General features: G+C 39.3%; 1 protein-coding gene across 2 annotated transcripts; it reads left to right on the top strand.

Moving 5' to 3' along the window:
• The first annotated feature begins 4,209 nt into the window (after positions 1 to 4,209).
• On the top strand, positions 4,210 to 20,658 carry SMPD4 (sphingomyelin phosphodiesterase 4). Of its 2 annotated transcripts, XM_031592320.2 has the most exons (19): positions 4,210 to 4,347; positions 4,497 to 4,583; positions 5,242 to 5,384; positions 5,515 to 5,590; positions 6,350 to 6,458; positions 6,804 to 6,856; positions 7,267 to 7,418; positions 8,055 to 8,187; positions 8,656 to 8,727; positions 12,106 to 12,195; positions 14,887 to 15,032; positions 15,481 to 15,571; positions 16,161 to 16,261; positions 16,546 to 16,709; positions 17,335 to 17,540; positions 18,039 to 18,272; positions 18,992 to 19,123; positions 19,287 to 19,415; positions 19,898 to 20,658. In XM_031592320.2, the coding sequence occupies exons 1-19, from the start codon at positions 4,309 to 4,311 to the stop codon at positions 20,222 to 20,224; spliced, it is 2,484 nt and encodes an 827-aa protein (XP_031448180.2). In that variant the 5' UTR covers positions 4,210 to 4,308; the 3' UTR covers positions 20,225 to 20,658. The 2 variants fall into 2 exon arrangements, with proteins under 2 accessions (XP_031448180.2, XP_090008856.1); XM_090152730.1 differs by lacking the exon at positions 12,106 to 12,195.
• Positions 20,659 to 20,675: the final 17 nt, after the last annotated feature.

A 20,675-nucleotide genomic window follows, 5' to 3' on the forward strand; every position in this document is an offset into this window, starting at 1 on the left:
GCACTGTGTTCAATGGCATTTTGCAGGAAAATGGTGAACCGGGAAATAGAAATGTCAGCTTGGCAAAATATAAATAGCAAGGAGAGCTCTAACAGCATGCTTGAAGTCACTGCTGGGCAGCTCGTGCCTATCTTACAGCACAAAGGCCTTGCTTTAGACATATGGGGAATATCTAGAAACAAACAAAGCTGTATATTTCAACTTGAAGCGTCTTTTCCTTCAAAGTCAACAGGAAAAGAAATGGAACAAAGTGTTTTTTTCCTCCAGCCTAACCCTATTAAATTAAAAATCAGAATTTAGATCACTTGTCAGCTAGACTGGAAAATGGTATTTGAAAAAAAAAAAAATTGTTCCATAGCCCAAACCTTAGCCCTCAATCCCTACATTAAGAAAACAAACTCAGTTTCAGCAGCAGTAATTCTCATTGTACTCAGGCTTGCTCAAACTCTGGATCCAACAGTTGCTTCAGTCCCTGCTTAATGCATCACACACTATACTGCCAAGAGTCACATCTTATTGCAGGTGTTGAAAGGCCTGGGTTACTTATTCCTCAAGCTTCTGGATTCATATAATAATGGAATAAATCCAGTTTTCATTAACCAAAGTATATTCTAGCACTTCATATTGATAGGAAAATCTTCAGTCCTAAATTTGGAAACCCAAGAGTACACATAAAAAGGCACAAAATACACTCAACAGTAAACGAGAGGATTGCTAAGGTACCCTCAAGACTATGGGAGGCAAGCTGGAGCTGGGGACTACTGACACAATGCTGCCATGCAATCTCTGTTTGCAGAAATTAAGTACAAATGTAACAAATTTGCAGAAATCATTAGGATAAATGAGTGCATATAACAGCAATCAACTGATAAAGGGAAAAAAAAAAATAGTGTTTTTTCCTCTCCTTCGTTTATACCATGTAAATTACTTCAAAGATCCCTGCAGAGCTGCTCTGACCTTCTTTCCACCAGCCCCTGAGATGACACATTTCAGTAGGTACCCATTCTGATGCACTCCTGTCCCCTACTTCTGGGTCTTCTCATACCAAAGAGTTTCTGCAAATTTTACTTTAAAAGACAAAGACAATGCTCTCTGATATAACAGAATAGCTATAGTGTAAATAAAAAGCCAGACCTACGTTTCTAGGGAGCCTTCAATTTCTGCCTGAGTGCCCTGTGATTCGCAGTGCATACCTGCACAACAGCCTCACGTCATTAGCATGGCTTTCCATAATTTGAAGAGGAATCCCACATAGAAGGCCCTATCCTTTGAGAACTGTCAGTTTTCTGTAAGATCCTACTACAGTATATGCACTTTTTTAGTCGGAGAGAGAAATGTAATACTTGATGTTTTTTGTTCTACCTAAATAAATTGAAGGTATAATAGATTACTCACAGACCTAGATACTAAAAGCAGTCAGATGTAGATATGTCACCCTGCAGTGGTTAAATACACACTGAGAGCCTGCTGTCACCTCATTCAGAAGAAATTAAACATAATGCGTGGATTATTTCCTTTTTCTCCTCAAACAACAAAGGAAGTGTCATCTTTATCCAACAAACTCTGACTTCAAGCCCTAGCAGGTCTGTGCATGTAAGGGAAGGGAAGGTGTAATGTTGACATCTGCATGTGCTGAACAGGTTTGGACAGAAATGTTGCTTCAGCTGAACCAGAAACATTTCCACTGCTCTGAAAATGCCCCTTTTCTCTTCACCTATAGGACTCCAGGCTTTGTTCCAGCTGAATTCTCATTATCCGGTAGTCTGGTTTTGCTCCCATCAGACCATGTTTTCTAATCATTTCATCTATCCTTGACATATCCGACACCCAAACAACTCTCCAGCCAAGAGAACATTTTGACAGAGCTCCTTGCTGTTATGACATTCTAACCTGTCCTTACAGCAAGGGATGAAATCAATTTCATCCTGCACAAGCAACAAGGTTTGTCTCATTAATCAGAAATCTATGCTGTTTCTTTAAATTAGATTATTTCTACTTCACCAGTTTCTCTCAGATTTATTGATTAACGTAATCAAGTTAAATGTATGGGAATCTGTTCCCAGCTTGGACTTCTGGCTGCTGCACCTGAATCAGACTTCAGCAAACCACAGAGTGGGCAAATGCTCTCCTGCTTCTCCCAGTCACTGACTTTATAAAAGATTGTACCTTTTCCTGCAAACTCTGATTTACTTTGAAGTGTATTATCAAGTCATTTGTTTTTACAGCAGTCATAAGAACTTGGCTACTTCGTTAAGCTTGACCAAAACTGGAATGCTGTCATGATTACACCAGGGTGACAAAATGGTGCCTTACTCAAGTGAAGTGTTGGCATGGCCGAAGTTGATCATTTCAGCTGTGCACTTCCTCACCCAATAGAAAACTCCAGCCAAGTGACTGATAAAAAAGACAGAGCAAGCACCAAAGCAGATAAGTGAATGCAAACCACTCTTTGAGAAAAGAGCTCCAACTCTAGCAAAGTTTCTTTCAGGAAGAACATGCCAACAATATGCAAAAAAAAAAAATCCTTTTTGCTGCTGTGGCTTAAAGATTGCTATAATCTGGGAGAAGGAGAAAAAAGAAATGTAGGTAAATGGCAAAGCATCGGATGGCACAATGTTTCTGACCTCAGTCTCTCCATCTGCAAAGTGGGAAAAAGTACATACGTAATCTGCAGATGTATGTTTGAAAATGCTGTATGTAAGAGTGACAACAGAACTGTATCACTGATTTCAGCAAGCTCAAGAACAGACCTGTGAATATAAATAGACCACCACTCCATGGTCCTCCTCCTCAGCAATTCCCACAGTTATTAAAATCATTTACTGAACGTCTCCCTTTGTACTATTTTATTCATTTAATTGGATGAATGTTGTTGTCATTCATACGAAGCACCTCCAGCGTTCAGTTATTCTCTCAATCATTTATTTCTAATCGTTTTCCTTCTCTATCACCCACTGGAAACACGACAGACCTGCCGTTTTCTTACCTTCTGGTAATCATAGCCATAACTTTCACAGCTGAGCGCACTGCAGCAGCTTTGCCATCAAGTCACAAAGGTTTTTTCCCGAGCTAAAATAGCTCTTTATCCCCACCTGGAGGAGGGTCCTTTCAAACAGGAGTGTTCATTCTCTGCCAATAACCGTTCACAACTGCAAATGCTCTTGTAAAACGCTGCCAGCATCCCACCTGGGCCACACATTGCATCACAGCAAACACAGCTCCAACAGTTCTAATTAACTTCACCTTTGCACGTGTCAAAATCTTCTGCCACGTTACCAGCTTGCTACATTCAAAATACTGGGCATTTTTTAAAAATAACAACAATAATCGTACGGAATATAAAACAAGAAATAAGCACATGAATTCCCTGGCTGAGTTCCACGTGGGGCTGTCAGACAAGCTGCTGATTTCTCTTTTCTGTAGTCAAGGAACTGATTGCTCTGCTGCCGGCGATCTGCTTGCTTCCCCTCCTTGTACCCAACAGGGGTTGTGAGACACAAAGCAGGTTGGGATGCAAGCCCACATCAACACGAAGAAATAGCATACTGCTTTACATTTTGATCCCGTGAGCATTTATGTAAGCACTGAATGATTTTATGCTTGTGAATATAAGCTTATCAAACGTGGTGGTAAAGTCACCGTGCAGGGTCAGAGCTAAGCTTTCCATGAGATTTCCTCTATTCCAGCACAATTTTTACACTTATTTTTCCCCCAGTTTTAACAACTGTGATGAAGCATAAGCCCGCATCACCTTGTCTGACCTCATGCACAACCTAAACCAGAACATTTCGCTCAGCCATCTTGCACAAAATACAACCAAAACACCACATAAACGTCTGTTTTAACCACATAACATTTCTGGACCAAACTTGTAAACCTTAGCAGAAATCAAGCTAAGCTTTTCTGAAGAGGATTATTTTCCATAGCTGTGTTTACTGGTATTAACTGCACAGCTGACTTCAGTGCATCCTACAAATCATTATTATTTTCCAGGCCTTGGACTGGAATTCCCTCTCTAAGCACTACCACGTGAGTATTCCTGCGGTTTTCTGGAATATCTGCAAAATTCCCATTGAAAAAAAAAAAAAAAAAAAAAAAGCAGCAGATAGATTTTTTTCCCCCCAAATTACACAAATCGGTGCTCCAGTAATCACAGTCTAAGCGCGTCACCATAGCAACAAGAGCACGGCGGGGGGGGGGGGGGGGGGTTTGCACGTGCGGCGCTGACGTCATCACTGCGCGCCGGATGAACGATGACGCAAATGAACTGCGACGGCTGAAGCGCGGCGGGAGGCCTGGCTGGGAAACATGGCTGGCCCGTACCTGCAGCAGCCCAGCTTTCTGCTGGTGCGTGGGGCGGGGCTGAGGGCTGGGGTGAGGTTATCAGCGCTGAGCCGTGCTTCGTGGGGAGCAGCGTAATGGGGTTTGGTGCCGTGGCTGTGATAAGCTTTGCTTTTCTCGGCACCGGGATCTGATTCTCGTGTAACTTATAACAGGCCACGCTGAAGGCGGACTGCGTCAACAAACCGTTTGCTCAGAGGTGCCACGATCTGGAAACGGTGATAGAGGAGTTTCCTGCCAAGGTGAGTGGCTGCGGCCTTCCCAGGAGCGTGCTGCCCAGCACAGCTCCCAGGGCTCTCTGGATTACACTTGTCTTCATTCCTATTGCTCTTTCCAAGAGTTAGAATCGTAGAGTCCTTAGAGCTAGAAGGGATCTCTGAGGACCATCAGTCCAACTCCTCTGCAATGAACAGGGGCACTGCAGCTGGATCAGGTTGCCCAGGGCCTTATCCAGCCTTGCTGTGAAAGTCTCCAGAGATGGGGCTTCAACCACAACTAGGTAATGGGTTCCATTGCCTCACCACCCTTACTGTAGAAGATTTTTTCCTTCTAGGTGAAACAGTGGGCATTTCCCAAGTGTTGAACAAACATTTTCAGTCACAAAAGGGCTGGTTCAGTTGACTGTGCTTCATTTATACCTTTCAAACTCATCTAGCTCTTACAATGGCATGCTGCTGATTGGTGTTGTGGCAACTCCAGTTGGAACAGTAAGACAGATAAATTATTTTGAGTGGAAGCTGAATGATCTATAACCAGTAGTAATCTGGAAGCAGTAATAACTAATCCTGTGCTGTTAATAGCTGGCAGAAAGTATCCTTGTGTATTCTGAAGCCTGCAATAGAGATTCTTTGATTAAGGAATCATAAATGCTCTAGCACTTGGTATCTGTTCTCTTGGAAGGAACTACATGGCATTTTCCCATGGTTGGTGGAGAGCATTTTTGGTAGCCTGGATGGCATCATTGTGGGCTGGAATCTTCGCTGTTTGCAAGGAAGAACAAATCCTACTGAGTATTCTGTGGCTTTGGATTTCCTGGATCCCAGGTAAGTACAGCAAAAAGTACTGTGAATAACCAGTATTTAACTTTTCTACAATAGTGCCAACATATAATTGCAGAGGTGAAGACAAAAGAGAATGCTCACCATGTATTTTCTTTTCAATACTCATTTGCAGTGGCCCAATGATGAAGCTGGTTTACAAGCTCCAAGCAGAAGAATACAGATATGATTTCCCAGTCTCCTATCTTCCAGTGAGTAATTGAAACGTTTGTAAGAAGAAAAAGTAGATGTTGCACCTATTGGAACATTGCACACACTTCATACATAAGGTTAAACCAAGGTCATGTTATAGCATATGTCTCATTAAATGGTTGCAGAGGAGAATTCCCAGCCATAAACATTGTAGGAAATGGTGGCTGTCAGCAGCTAGATGTTTGTTCTGCTAGACCAACAGCATTGCATTGTGATTTTTGTGTTACCAGAGAAAGTGGTGCACTTTATTGTGGTTACCAGTAGTTCCAGAATGGAAAATACTTTTCCATGCTCATACAAAATCATACAGAAATGATTATCTGCCAAGTTGTTTCACTATATTTCTTCTATTCTTACCACATGTTACCTGGATCGTATTGATCTCAATATTTCCATAGTTTTTAAGTAAAGGAATCATTCATTATGTAGTAATTGTTACTCCACAGCTCAGTTACCCTAACAAAGCTATCAGATAGACACCAGTATGCTGCTGATCCCACTCCAACTGGAAAAAGCCTTAGTGAATCCTTCTTTTTTTTTCCCCTTACATTGAAATACTCACTTTCTGTGAAGGACTTGGCAGTTACCTAAAGAGTGTGCGTTTGCACAAGTAATTACTGCAATGCAGTGAAACCCCACTGAGTTGAATTTTGATATGTTCCCAGAATGCTGGATTGCAGCAGAGTTTCAGAATCTGAAAACATTCACTGTAAGTATGCTGACTATCCCAACTGATATTCCATTACTCTCTCTTTCAGGGTCCTGTGAAAGCATCAATACAAGAGCAGGTCCTACCAGAATGCTCCTTATACCACAACAAAGTCCAGTTTACCTCATCTGGTGGTTTAGATTTGAATTTGGCTCTAAGTATCCTTTCAGCTGTTAGATATAACAGTCAGAATAAGCCAAAAGGCTTGTTAAATTTGCTGCTATTGCATTTGTTGGAAGCCATCTAGCTGTACCTTTAAGGGTTTCAGTTTGAGACAAGCTTTCTCTATATATTGCAAGGTGTGTTTACATTCCTCTAACTTACTGGTTATGTTCAGGCAATTGGAAAGCAAGAAGGCAAAGCTGAATTTGCTGTTAAGCTCTCTAGCAAATTAACTTGCACATGACAAAATGGAAATGTAATGTCCAGTCATCATCCCCAGATATTCAACAGCTGTACCTGTTGTTTCTTCTATTATTTGTTCCTTGACTCTGCTATTCCAGACCCATTTGAATACTACATGTTTTATTTTGCAATTAGTTTGATTACACAGAAGGTAAGTCACAATTTTAAATAGTGTAAGTCCTTTGTAACAGTACTTTAAGAGCCTTCTGAGGGGTTGTCCAATTAAATTCACAGTTTTATCTATATTCCTAGAATTTGTTATTGCTTCAGTTCTTTAAGGAAATGATTAATAGATGGAATACCCATCTGGAATGTACCAGTAAGCAGTCTGTCCAATGATACGTGAACATGGAGCAGGCAATGGATTCCAAATGAGTTTTCTACCAGTAACACCTTTCATACAGTCAGAATCACAGTGGTGTACTGTGCTGTCTGGTTGTTTGGTTCCTCTTTCTGTTGTTACCTGCACTACAGAGCACTATGCTCTTCTCATACTAATTACACTCACTGCAGCAGTTCCCAGACAACTCAGTAATTCTACTTGCTGTTTGCCTGTTTCAGAACTCACCCATCACCCACCACGTCAGCCCTTCCAACAGCGCTTATTTCATCTTGGTAGACACATACCTGAAGTGTTTCCTACCCACAGAAGGAAGTGTTCTTCCTCCACCTTCTTCAAACCCTGGGGGAGCCATCCCTTCTCCAACTCCCAGGTAATGGCTGCAGTGCCAGAGGCAGATTGTGAGAGTACTGCTTAAAGAACATGGCTCTAAAAGGAAGAGAACACCTCCACTCTTTATCACCTCTACGTATTCGTTACATAATTACAGAAATAAAATATATATTCACTTAAATGAAATCTCTGTGGTAAAAGTGAAAGTCTGAAAATAAGCTGTGCTTGGAACAGAAAAGGTAAGTACATGCAGCAAAACCTGTATAATGAGATCACTGCATTTTGAGTGCTATCAATATTAGCAGTTTTATGTTAACGTAGAAAACATAGAGCAGTAATGCCCTTTATAATTGCATTTTGAGTACATTTCAAAAACATGAACAGAAAAGGGAAAAAACAACAATAGGAGAATGTTATTTTTGTTTTTAAAGCATTAATGGATATAACAAGGGCTGTGTCAAGCTGGCTCAATGCAGTGTGAATAATAATGTGTTGGATTTTTTAATTTAAATCAAAATGATTTCAGCATCATTCAGAATTTTTAAAGTGTGCTATCGACTATGCAGTTTTCTTTCTTAAAGACTGTTTTTCAGTTAAGAAACCAGTGATCAAAAGCAATTATATATTTCTCTGTACTGAGGCTTAATGATTTCAGCATTTCTCTTCATCTTTAAAGGTCTCCAGCCGTGCCTTTCACTTCCTATGGCATGCATCACACCAGCTTGCTGAAACGGCACATTGCCCATCAGCCTTCTGTGAATGCTGACCCAGCTTCCCAGGAGATATGGAGATCAGAAACGCTACTTCAGGTAGGTTGGATGTAGAAAGAGGGGAAAAAAACAACACATTTCCTGCTGCTAACTGAGGATTTTTTTTCTAGAGAAGTTTCTAAATCTGATTATTTTCTCTATATAGTTTTTTTTTAGATGTTACATCAACTCCGTGCCTTAAGAAAAAGTTAAATGCAGAAAATTTGCTTCTCTTCACCATCAGGAAAGGGAAAGGAGAATCTGGATTTAACAGTTGTTCTGAAACAAGTTCTTATCACATTGCTGAATTGAATTACTAATGTTTATTTAGCAGGTGCCAACTGTACACCAACAGTCATTTATTTTGATTAGTAAATGATAACTTGAAAACATCTCTGAAAATCTGCATGCCTATTTTCAAGTACAGCTTAGTTTCCAAATGACCTACCATGGTCTTCATGATCTAGTTTGTGACTGACAAGTGCTGGAATATTTATTCCCCTCAATGAGAAAATATTTGTTTTGCAGATCTTTGTTGAAATGTGGCTTCACCATTATTCCCTGGAAATGTATCAGAAAATGCAGTCCCCTCATGTCAAGGTAATAGATTGTATTTCGTTCATGTACATCATCTGATGTTTGATTTATCTTGGTGTAAATCTTCTGTAGAGAATTTTTTGGTATGCTGTTGCGAAGGAAACAAAATTTAATGAGTGTTTGCATGAGTGTTCAAAACTGCTATTCTCCAATTATGGAAAATATTCCAAGTGTGTCAGCCAGGTTTGGCTTCATTGAAGAGGTAGTGGTGATTTATTTTTTTAAATAGCAGTTTGTGGGATGGTCACAACAATATCAAGAATCAAAGTACTAAATGACTAGAAAGATGCCACTGTAAAGCCAGGTTAAATTGCACTGGGGTGAAATAACTGCTAAAATAATCTAGAATTGATATCCAGCAGTAATGGCAATTCAGCATTATTGTTTACCACGAGAAATCAGAGAATTCTGTATCCACCTTATAGGATAAAACCAAAAGGGAAAGATTACTAAACTGTCTTTAAGTGCGTAAACCATTTTATTATTTTGTATACTAAAATAGATTTTTTTCAGCATAAAATGGTGTCAGAAGCTCTGTGTGGCTACAGAGTTCTTGCCCATTTAATGTGGTGCTCTAAGCAGTTTGTGGTGGCCACTAAAACTATTGTATGTAAAAACTGAATGTGTAATAGGGAGGCTAAGATTAAAGGCACTATAATTGCAAAAGGAACTTTAAGGAGAATATGTTGATCTTTAGAACTGTTTCTGAATTTAGTGGGACTTCTGTAGGAGGGGAGAAAAATATAAAAACTATTGAAGATTCGTTCTCGTTTGAAAGAGCAATGAGAGCTGATTAATAGAAATTTTACTCCTTCACTTCACCAGGCTGTAAAGTAACAAACATGTATGTTTTGCTGGGAAAGAGCTGCTGGGTTCTTTTTAATCTTTTACACTGCAGTCAAACTTCAAGCTCTTATTTATACTGAAGCTTTTCCAGTTAAGAACCCCAGCAGCATGGCTGTGCACCAGTGCTTTGCTTGTCTGTCTGTCTGTCAAGTCTTTGTACATCAAGTGCTGTGCTTAAGCCAGAAGTGATGACTGCTAAACTTCTCTCCTTTGCTCACCCTCTGTATTTCAGATGCTCTCTTAATTAGAAAGCAACAGTTTAGACAGTAACTGGTGGTAGATGAGTCCTAGGAGAAGCTTAAAGCTGTTGAAAAATCATCACTTTGTGCTCCTCTGTGAGGTGTATTAGGTTGCAATTTGAGGCCTCTGCTGCCTGATAATACTTCTATCCTTTCTGAGAAGCAATCATGGATGTGCAAAAGTTGTCTTTTTTAATGCCTGAAAAAGGGACAGGAATTTCTTATGATATCCAGAAATGGATGAAGGACCACTCTTGCAGGACTGAGGAGAGGTTCCATTTGAGTTGGGGATGGGACTGTTGAAAGTCAGTGTTGCTTAAACTAAGCTTTGTAGGTTGGTTTCAGGAGAATAGTCTGCTTAATAGTTCCTCAAATGAGGAAGAATACACAGAAATACAAGTTTTGTTTTAACCTAGGAGTAAAAGAGTTCGACTGGAAATCCAAGATCACTCTAAACCTTATTTATAAAATGACTACTAGCTATGCAGATTCCCTTGATGCCATTTATCCTTCTGTGTGTTTGGGAGGAGCAATTAGTGACTGGGTCCTTGTATCCTGAGACCTGTTTCACCACTAGTGACTTGAAATGGTTAAGTATCTGTACTGGAGTGTGGTGTGAGGTTCCACAGAACTTGCTCTTTCTTTGTCCAGTAGACAGACTTGTTTCCATTGATGGGCCAAATCAAATCCCAGATACCCCATTTTTTTTTTTACATCTAAGTGCCTCAAGGAATAATAGATTTTTCTTAAAACTTATTACTCTCATGTCAGTAGAAGAGAAATGAGTAGTAAAGAATTTGAGAAGGTACTTTCCTACTTTACTGTTTTGAATTCGTCCTGGATCTGGTTCAAATCTGTGTTGTCACTACTCATTCTGCTGAGTTTCACTGCTCTCTACATTAATTCAACTGTTTCCCTGTTCTTTTACATTCTCCATTCACTTTCTCCTCATATGTTCCAGAGCCAAAGCATGCAGCATTTCTTTTCCTATTCCCTTCTGCTGTAATCACAATGAACTCTTACTAAAAGGTGGTTGATGCTTTATGTAACAATTCCTGACCTTGCAGTGCCAGGTGCCACAGACCCCAGCACTGCATGCAGAACCCTGTTAGATGACAGGCTTTTGCTATTGATGCTGCAGCAGATGATGTGCTCGAGATGTTGAGGAACTTGCAGTAACAATTCTACCACTCCAAGAACATAAAACCAAAAGATACCAAACTGGCACTAGAGAAGATTGAGTAAGGACTGATCAGAGACAGCAAGAGGTGTGATCTCTCTCCAGGAGAGTTAGTTTAGATGCCTGACAATAGTTGTTGAGATCTGTGTAGTGTACATTGTTTTATGTTCATTCATTAATTTCATACATGTGTGTCACTGTTTGCCACAGTATCCTGTTCACCATCACACTGTCAAAAAAAAATTCATCCAAGAAGGGGTGCAGTAGAGGCTTGCAGGGATTTCAGTGTTAAGGCAAGCTGCCATTTGCATGAGCATGTAACACTGTACATTAGATCTCTTGCTTGCTTTTGTGTGCACTTGATGTTTCCCCAACAGTAAAAGCAATGTCCTCTTCTGAGGAAATTCACAAGACCTGCAAACCTCTCAGGTGGCCTTTAAGTAGAAAGAAGGTGACTGAGGATTTGTCTGAACTGGGAACATATTGATCACACTAACACTCATATGAAAAGCCAACCTTTTCTCCTTCTTTCTCCTTGGGAGAGAGGAGAAAATATTGAGTTTCTTCCTAGTACACAAACCCTGCTTCTCTAGCACTGCAGGAAAAAACAAAAAAGCTTTCCAACTAGTATAAAAGAGCATGCATAAAAATGAACGTTTATTAACTACTGGGGGAAAAAAATACTACAAAGCCTTGTTGCTGTATTCAGCTTCTGAAATGGGGAGTTTGGATCGGTTGTTCTTATGGACCTGATGTAGCTCCATGGTTTATTTGAGAAAAGCTCCTTATCCTGTACCACTGCTTGCTCTAAGGACAGCAGAAAAAAAAAAAGAAAAGAAAACCAACCTACAGCCACAATTCTTTCACTCCTACTTGTATTTGCAAGTTGGTAAAGGCTATGAAAGGCTGTGAAATAATGCTACTGAATAACAGAAAGAAGAGGATACTGTGGCTGCAGTTGTTATTGTGATATGTTGTTCCTGACTGTATTTGTGATGTTCATTTTTCCCCTACACCCTTCTTCCTTGGGCTCATTCTCACTTTTTTTTTTTTCTCTTGCTCTCTTCTCTCCTTTTTCCCCCCTCACCCCTTCCTTTTTTGTTTCTGTTGTCTCAGCTGGAGGTTCTCCACTACCGACTCAGTATCTCCAGTAAACACCACGGTAGTCCTGCCCAATCCAGCTACCAGGCCCTCCACGCATACCAAGTATTACCATCTTTTCATTTTGTTTCCTTTTTAAAGATCTTGTTCCATCTTACAATCTGCAAACCTAATGCTCGTAGAAAAAGGCACTGCATGGTTTAATAACTTGATTGACTACAAACTATTGAGGTATAATAAACTTCTAGTAAAAGCAGGTAGTGAGAGGTACTAGCAAAAGCCATGGAGAAACCAGTTAAAGTTTGGTGTGTATGAGGACTAATTGGGAACTCCATATTTAGAATGCATTCTTGTAATGCATTGTAGGAGGACATTTGTTATCAGCTGTGCTAACAACTTTTGACATCCAAACTGGCCTCAGTGATTACACACTTCTGCCTCTCAAAAACTAATTTAAGCAAGCCTTGAATGGAAGAGAAGATCAAAATTGGCATGGCTGTAATTCAAAAAACCATGCCTGGTTTTTTTTGGGAGGTTTTTTTTTTCAGCCAGTGAAATGCCATGGGACAGTACTAATTTGCAGTGGCAGTGTGAACTTGATTGTCCTGCTTTGCAAAATGACACAAGTGGTACACTTGCAGATTGTTCAGGAAATGTGCATGCAAGAACATTCTTGTTGGAACAGATTGTTGATTCCTCTTCCTTACTTCAGCCCTTTATTCATTGGGTTTTCATTCTGGGAAAGGGGAGGGCTAAGCATATGCAGTATAAAACTTAACGTTGCAAGGCTCTTTAGCACTACATGACATTTCCTGCTTTTAAATTTGTTATTTTTGTATAAAGTACTGTGAAATCTCAAGATACTGCTTAAAAAGGAAAATAAGAAATACTGTTTGGCTGCTACTGCAGCTTGGGGGGGGAGGAAGGGGAGTAACAGTTATGAGGAAAGACACCTTTAAAACAGTTCATTGCGCTGCTGATCTGGGCTAGGACAAAAATAACTCCTAAATGAAAAAACTATTGTGACCTGAAGTCATGTACTGAAATGGTATTTCTGCAGGTTCCAAAAGTACTTTCAAGTGGAGCCTAGAATTTCTAGAAAATAACACCTATTGGCCTACAGCAGAATATTAAATGTTTCTGATTACTTCTGGACATCTTTATCTAAACTCCTTAGGACTCCAGAAAACATGCTTACATACTTAGGGCTGTCAAGAACACAAGCAAGACTTTCAATAGAACTGATAACAGGATATTTGAGGTTCCTCTACAGGAATAGATTTCTCTGTAGCACATTAACAGATCTATCAAGCCTTGATTCTTTTCCTAGAGTCATGTTTCAAGTGTGGTAAAACCCTAAGAAAAACTTTTGATGTGGTAGGAAACGTAAAAGAACATCTGTGTTAGCTCAGGCATCACAGACAAAAGGATATGGACACACATATATAATAGTTATATGCATACATAGCTATAGTAGTCAAGAAGCAGAGGCTTTTTGTATGAAATACCAGTTAGTCCTTGTAATGCTATAATGAGATAATAATAGCAGGGTGGCAAAGTCTTCGGCTACAGCAAGAGAACAAGCCCAAACACAGCAGCCATGGATACAGAAATGAAGGAAAAGAGCTGCTTACCTTTGGAAGGCCTCAGGTAGGTAGGGGGTCTCCAGCAAGAGATGCCCTCACCTCCACTGCCAACCTTTAAATGAAGGCTGCATCCTGGCTCCACCCCTTCTGGTCACTCAGGTACATTGCATGCACCTGTCCTTCCTTCCCACCAGGTGCTCAATCACTGGTTCAGGCCATGACAGCATTTCCACTACAGTCCCCTAGAGTTGTATTCAGAAATCTTACCTCAAAATGGCTTCATTATGACATTCTGGAAATATCTTGTAGCTACTAATACACTTTTCCAGCATCTTCCATTATACTTGCAGCTGTAACTTTAGTTTCGTGTACACTCTGCTTGACTTTCTAGAAATATGAGAGCCTTGAGACTTAGAATACAAATGGTATCTTAAAATTCACCTTCAGTAGCGGATTGAGGTTAGTTCACTACTCCTAAAGCAGATTACAGTAGCAAAGGAGTTAACACTTTGTTTCCAGACTGTGCAGCAGCCCAGCTTTGGTGTTGGGCCTAGGAGAGCTAGTTCCTTTTTCACCACATTCATCTCCCTGCTATATCACACACTCGCTCATTTGCTAGCAGTGTCACTGTGGCTCACCATCACTCCTTGTTCTATTCCTGCCTGGCTACTTCTACTTATAAAAGTGCTAGAAGTGACAGGATCGTGCAGGACTTGAAGCAGTACATATTCTTAGCATAACTCTTTCTAGCATTATTCTTTCTTATGAGACAGATGAGTACCAGCAGAGTAAGGAGAACACTAAGGAAAGTCAGCCAGGAGTGTAACAAGAGTTGTGCTATTCACAGCAGTGAACTTAAAACCATAACGAAAGGCTGAACACTCTTATTTCAGACAGATAGGCTGAAATCTACACAGATCCTATCGTTATGCACACCCATAGAGAGTGCTACCTTGAAATTCACTGCCTTAGAATACTGCAGGTGCTTTTTCTTACAATCATAGTGAACTGACGATGGCAGAAGCCTGATGCAGTTTATCCTGGGCAGCAAGTTTGTCTAAAGTTACCTGGCACCAAACTACAGTGAAAAGCCTAAAAGAAAGAGAGCATTTATGTTTCAATTTCTATTCTGAAAATGCCATTTTTCTGAATTATCTGGAGGGTTAGTGTATAACGCTTACTCTCTTCCTGTCCTCTGCTTTAAATCTAGGAATCATTTAAACCCACTGAAGAGCACGTGCTGGTGGTAAGACTGCTTGTGAAACATCTGCATGCTTTCAGTAACAGCCTGAAACCAGAGCCTCTCTCCCCTTCAGCCCATTCCCACACAGCCAGCCCGCTAGAAGAGTTTAAAAGGTAGGTAGGTGCATGAGCAGTCTGTCTGTGGAACAGATAGTTTTTTTGCCTGACAAACTCTTTTTCAGTGAGATGTTGGAGTTGTTTTGATAGCTAAATTGAGAAGTGCATTACTCAAAGTCCTGGAGTACATATGTGAAAGGTTATGGATAGTATTTCTCATATTCATTAGATAGGAAGTCAACCTCAGAATGCAGATGTCCTGCTGCTAAGCTAGTCTTGTTTTGCTACCAGTCAAGAAAAAGAAAATGCTAACAGAGGATTCCAGCTAAGGTTAATGGAGAGTTTTACACATCAATTTCAGTTGAAATTAAATGGCTGGTAGCTTCGATTAAAGAAAAAAATGGGTCAGTCTCTTCTGTACTTGCCTTTCTGGAAGTGGATTGGGTTGTTATTTTAAGACTTACTGTTGGTTTGTATGTTTGACTGTGTCTGAATCCGTTTACAGGGTTGTGATTCCTCGGTTTGTCCAGCAGAAACTTTATATCTTTCTGCAGCACTGCTTTGGTCACTGGCCACTGGATGCCTCTTTCAGAGCGGTATGTAGCTGCTTATCTGAGAATGCACTCAACAAAATTAGTGCTCAATTACTGCTGCTTAGCACCATTCTCTTGGTTGTAATTTTTTTTTTCTCCTGAAGCAGTGAAATTCATTATATAACATGTACATTTAATGTTAGGGAAAGAGTACCAGTTAGATGTATCAAAAAAAGACTAATAGGTTTTGTGACAATGGATGCTTTTTCTGACACTGATGCTTTTTTCTGAAAGTGGTGGTTGTTTGAAAAGAGTAATTACTCTTAAAACAGATACATTCTTGCAGGTATTAATTTCTTCATCATATCTAATACAGTATATCATAAACAGAAATACATTTATGATAGTAAAATCCTGCAAATATTACATTCTACAAGCAGGAAAAGTAATAGGTTGTAATTTAAAGTAATTAAGAGTTGAAAAATAAAGGATGTAACAGAGACAGGGTATTGCTTAATAAAGCTACAGTCAGCTGTATCACATTTTTTGAGGAAGACATAGAAGGCAAAATGTCAGCCAAAAAACTTTACAGAGCCCATGGCTTCTGTGCAAGTAAGACTTTCCTGTTTTTTTATGTGTGGTTTTTGCTTAGGTTCTTGAGATGTGGTTAAGTTACTTACAGCCATGGAGGTATGCTCCTGAAAAGCCACCTCAAACTGCAGAGCTCTTGCCTCGCAGCGTGTCAGAGAAATGGTAAGTAGGAAAGCAGCTGTGAGTCTGAAACAAGTCTCAAGTTTATGCAATCTTGAGTACACCACCAGGATTTCAGAGAAGTATTCCCTAATGTAAATTAGCTTCCTGCACAAGATCAGAAATTATTTTTTTTTTACAATATAACATTTTGTTTTGGGTGTATTCTTTTGTCTCAGTGCAAACAGCTGATCTTTTCAGAGATAGTACAAAAACATTCCCTTAGTGAATTCCTGAATACTTATTTAAGTAGCTGTAATCACAAATTCTGTACTCACTCCTTACAGGGCTGCCTTCATCCAAGAAAACCTACTTATGTATACTAAGCTGTTTGTAGGATTTTTGAACAGAACTCTTCGAACAGACTTGGTCAGCCCAAAAAATGCTCTCATGGTGTTCCGAGTAGCCAAGGTCTTTGCTCAGCCCAACCTAGCTGAAATGATCTTGAAAGGTAAATGGATATTTTGACATCTTATGCTGTCCTGTCTCACTCTTTCATCTCAGTAGGCACCAACGTACCTCAGAAGTACTGAATACTTCTGTATTTTATGTGCCGTTTTACCATTCAAATATCTGCATGTCTTCACCTTAGTTTGTAATACTGGTTTAGTATGTCTACAGTCACCATCACATTTCACTCCACAAATTTTCCCTGAAGAACAAAGAACACAATATTGGGCGTTTACAGTAAAATTAGTATTTCTTACAATGGTCTTACTTGGTTATTTAAGTTCAGGGTTAGATTGTCTTCTATTCCTCAGTGTGTCTATGCTTAACAAAAGAAATAGGCAGCTAGTCACATTTGCACTTAAGGATACTAGGAAATAGGAAATTCAGGAGAGGCAAGATTTAACAAGTGTTTAAGTCTTTAAATATTGTGATTCTCCAGTGCCTTCAATGAAAACTAATTGTAGGCTTAAAATGCTGTCTGTACAGGTGGCATTTAGATACATTCTGATTTAAGAAAATGTAAAATAACCTAACCCAAAAGCCTTTAGATGCCTTGCAGCTAGACTTTGTTCAGGCAAAACTTGTAACATCATATAACCGTCTCTACTATTCTTCTCTAACTTTAGGAGAACAGTTATTCCTGGAGCCAGAACTTGTTATTCCTCATCGTCAACACCGACTTTTTATGACTCCCACACTTGGTGGAAGCTTCTTCTCATCGTGGCCTCCAACTATTACAGATGCCTCATTTAAGGTGAAGAGTCATGTTTACAGCCTGGAAGGACAGGACTTCCAGTACAAACAGATGTTTGGCACAGAAGTCAGGAACTTGGTAAGCAACAGGCATCTTGTTACGTCTTTTGATTTTGACAGGCAGTCTCTTAATTCTGAGCATCCATAGCATCCATGTTATAGAAGTTAGGAGTGGAAAACTTCACTCTGCACAGCTGTAAAAATCTACTTACTCTTTGGTAAATAAGTTAACATAAGGGCTTGCGAGTTTCTCTTTTCAAATGTTTACTATGAACTTCTGATTCATTGTATGGAACAGTATCCATCAGCCAGTCTGATAACACTAGCAGGCAGAGGAAAAAAAGAAAAGCAGGTGGAAAAAAGAATAAAAACGTGTCTTAAATATTTCAACCTCAATGAATGCATGTTCACCTCATTGGAAATGCAACTAACAGACCTAGTACAAGTTCACATGAACTAAGTAAGCAAGTTTGCTGGGCTTGCTCCCTCTGTCAAGTGTGAAGGCATGGTTTTATCCATGTATATTGATGCTTAAAGGTCCTTTACAGCTCATATTTAATGAATTTTTTTGTTTCAGGTGTTAAAACTAGCTCAGCTGATCTGCCAGGCACAGCAGACAGCAAAATCCATATCAGACCATTCAGCAGAGACAATGGCTAGCCATTCCTTCTTTTCATGGTTTAAGTTCACACCATCTGAGATGAACGGTTCCTACACAGGCAATGACCTTGATGAAATTGGACAAGACAGCATCAAAAAAACAGATGAATATTTAGAAAAGGCACTGGAATACTTGTGTCAAATCTTTAAGGTATGCAACACCTTTTTAATAAATTCTAGTGAGGCAGTACAAACAAGAGTCAGAATTCCTCAAATACACTTCTAGCTCTCACACTTTTTGGAGTCACAAAACCATCCAGTGACCCTGCCAGAAAATTTGTAAATATCATTTAGGCTTGATTTCACCTAAATACTTCAAAATACGTTTCCATATAAATAAAACTGAATTTCTAATTATCAAGACTACTTTAAGTAACCATTTTATGGACTCTTCCATAGTTTATATGAAACCTGAGTCTTAAGTTGTACCTACTCTCATGTTCACAAAGAGACAGCACACAGCCTAAACTTGAAAACCAGTCCCATATCTTCTAGAGGTAAAGAACTACGAGAAACATAACATGCACCTGCAACTCTAGATAAGAGGATGAAGTAGATATTCTCTTTTTATTTAAACTTAATACAGATTAAGTTCTGTTTGCTACATACACTTGATTGAAAAGACAGCTATTTTGGTGCTGTCTTGGAGAAAGGGGATATCAAACAGAACACTTCTCTGGGATTTGATAAATATGGAAATCTCAAGACTTAATCTCCTTTTTATTTCTAACAAAGGTGCTTTTAGGGATTTCTTGGTAGTTGTGCTGGCTGTCAAAGGCATGCACTGCTAAGGAGTTTGTGAAAGGAGAGGGAAATGAAATAGATCTTTCTTCTAAAAATGTACTTTAACACTGTGTCATTCTTCAATAGCTGAATGAAGCCCAGCTGACCCAGATGATGATGAAGTGTGGGACAGCTCAAGATGAGAATGGAAAAAAACAACTTCCAGACTGCATTGAAAGTGAGAATGGCCTCATTCTTACACCCCTTGGCCGGTACCAGGTGAGAGGAGAATCATTCCATACTGCTGCCCTAGCTTGTTCTTGAGAAAACAAGTTGTCCTACATCACAAGAAACGTAATTTTTCTGGGAGTTAAGAAAGCTGCCAATATAAAGGCATTTCAGTGGGAGCTACACTATACAGGGTTTATTTTTTCATTTCTAGATGATAAATGGCTTACGTAGATTTGATGTGCAGTACCAAGGGGATACTGAGCTTCAGCCCATACGCAGTTATGAAAATGCCACTCTTGTCCGCCTCCTGTATCGTTTATCCTCAGCACTTAATGAAAGGGTAAGTACAGCACTGCAAATTCCTGTTCTTTATTACATCTGCACATATGATGCTTGATTTGTTCTTGCACTCTCCCCTTTATTAGTGTATACCACTGCACACCCACAGTAATGGATGCGTGCATAAATATTTCCTAATAGCATTAAGCCTGCTAGTTTACCTCTTATTTTGCTTTCCTTACACAAAAGGCTCAGAATATTTTAAATGTATCTTTATGTTTGAGCAAGGAGAATATAATTCAGAATAAATATTCCTAAATCAGGATAAAGCACGCCTTTCCTTCCTAAGGCATTATAGGCTCAACAGAAGTCCAGAGTTAAATAGAAGAATTGCTTTTAGTGTATTTGATACATAAAATTTCCTGTAACACTTTCCCCCTATATATTCATGCTACAAATGAAGAAAACTGTAAAATAAAGTGATGCTTACTGTATACCATTAGTTGCAGTAGAATACTAACGTTTAAATTTTTCTTACCTCAGTTTGCTGAGCAGATGGATGTGCTTTGCTCCAGGGAAGATTTTATTGGCAGATTTTGTTGCTACCATCTTAAAAACCCTCACTTCGTACACAAAATCAGGTACAGTCCTGTGCTGAAGGACAGAAGAAACCAGAACTGGGGACCAAGAATCAGTCTGAGATTTCTGGCTAGCTACAGGACTCTTTTCTCTTTGCTAATGCTGTACTTCATCGCATCCTGGTTTTATATTGGGCCAGTGGGCTGCACGTTCATTATCCTATTCAGCTATTTTCTTTATGCTGTAATAATGACTTTCTTCTTTGAAGGACGGAAACCACATGAACACTAATTTTCTTCTCTCATTATACATGTAAAAATAAATGTTCAAAGGATAATTATCCTAGGATATCCAATGAGTAAAATGTTTGAATTATCAGATACCTTAAAATATTTTTAATATCAAATTCAATTGAGTTTTTATAAACAACTATGAAGTTGTGTGGAATAGTTAATGTAAATTTTATTTTTATAAAAGTCTTCTTACGTGTTTGAGTGAATGTGACTTCTTTTCAGGATGGGAAGAACAAGCCATCACACTAAAAACACAAAGTCATTGTTATCTACAATGCAGTCTAATCTAGAGATGTGTGGGATATTTTGCCACATGGTGCAGAACTCAGAGGGGTTCTATGAACTTACTAAGTTATCCAGACCTATAATTCAACTTATTCCATGCTGTAGAGGACTCTGTCCTTCAAAATAACCTGCACACATTTAGATACTTCAAACATAGCATTCAT

Source organism: Phasianus colchicus, chromosome 18 (assembly GCF_987193195.1).
Source record: "Phasianus colchicus chromosome 18, bPhaCol1.hap1.1, whole genome shotgun sequence".
Classification (NCBI taxonomy): Eukaryota; Metazoa; Chordata; class Aves; order Galliformes; family Phasianidae; genus Phasianus; species Phasianus colchicus.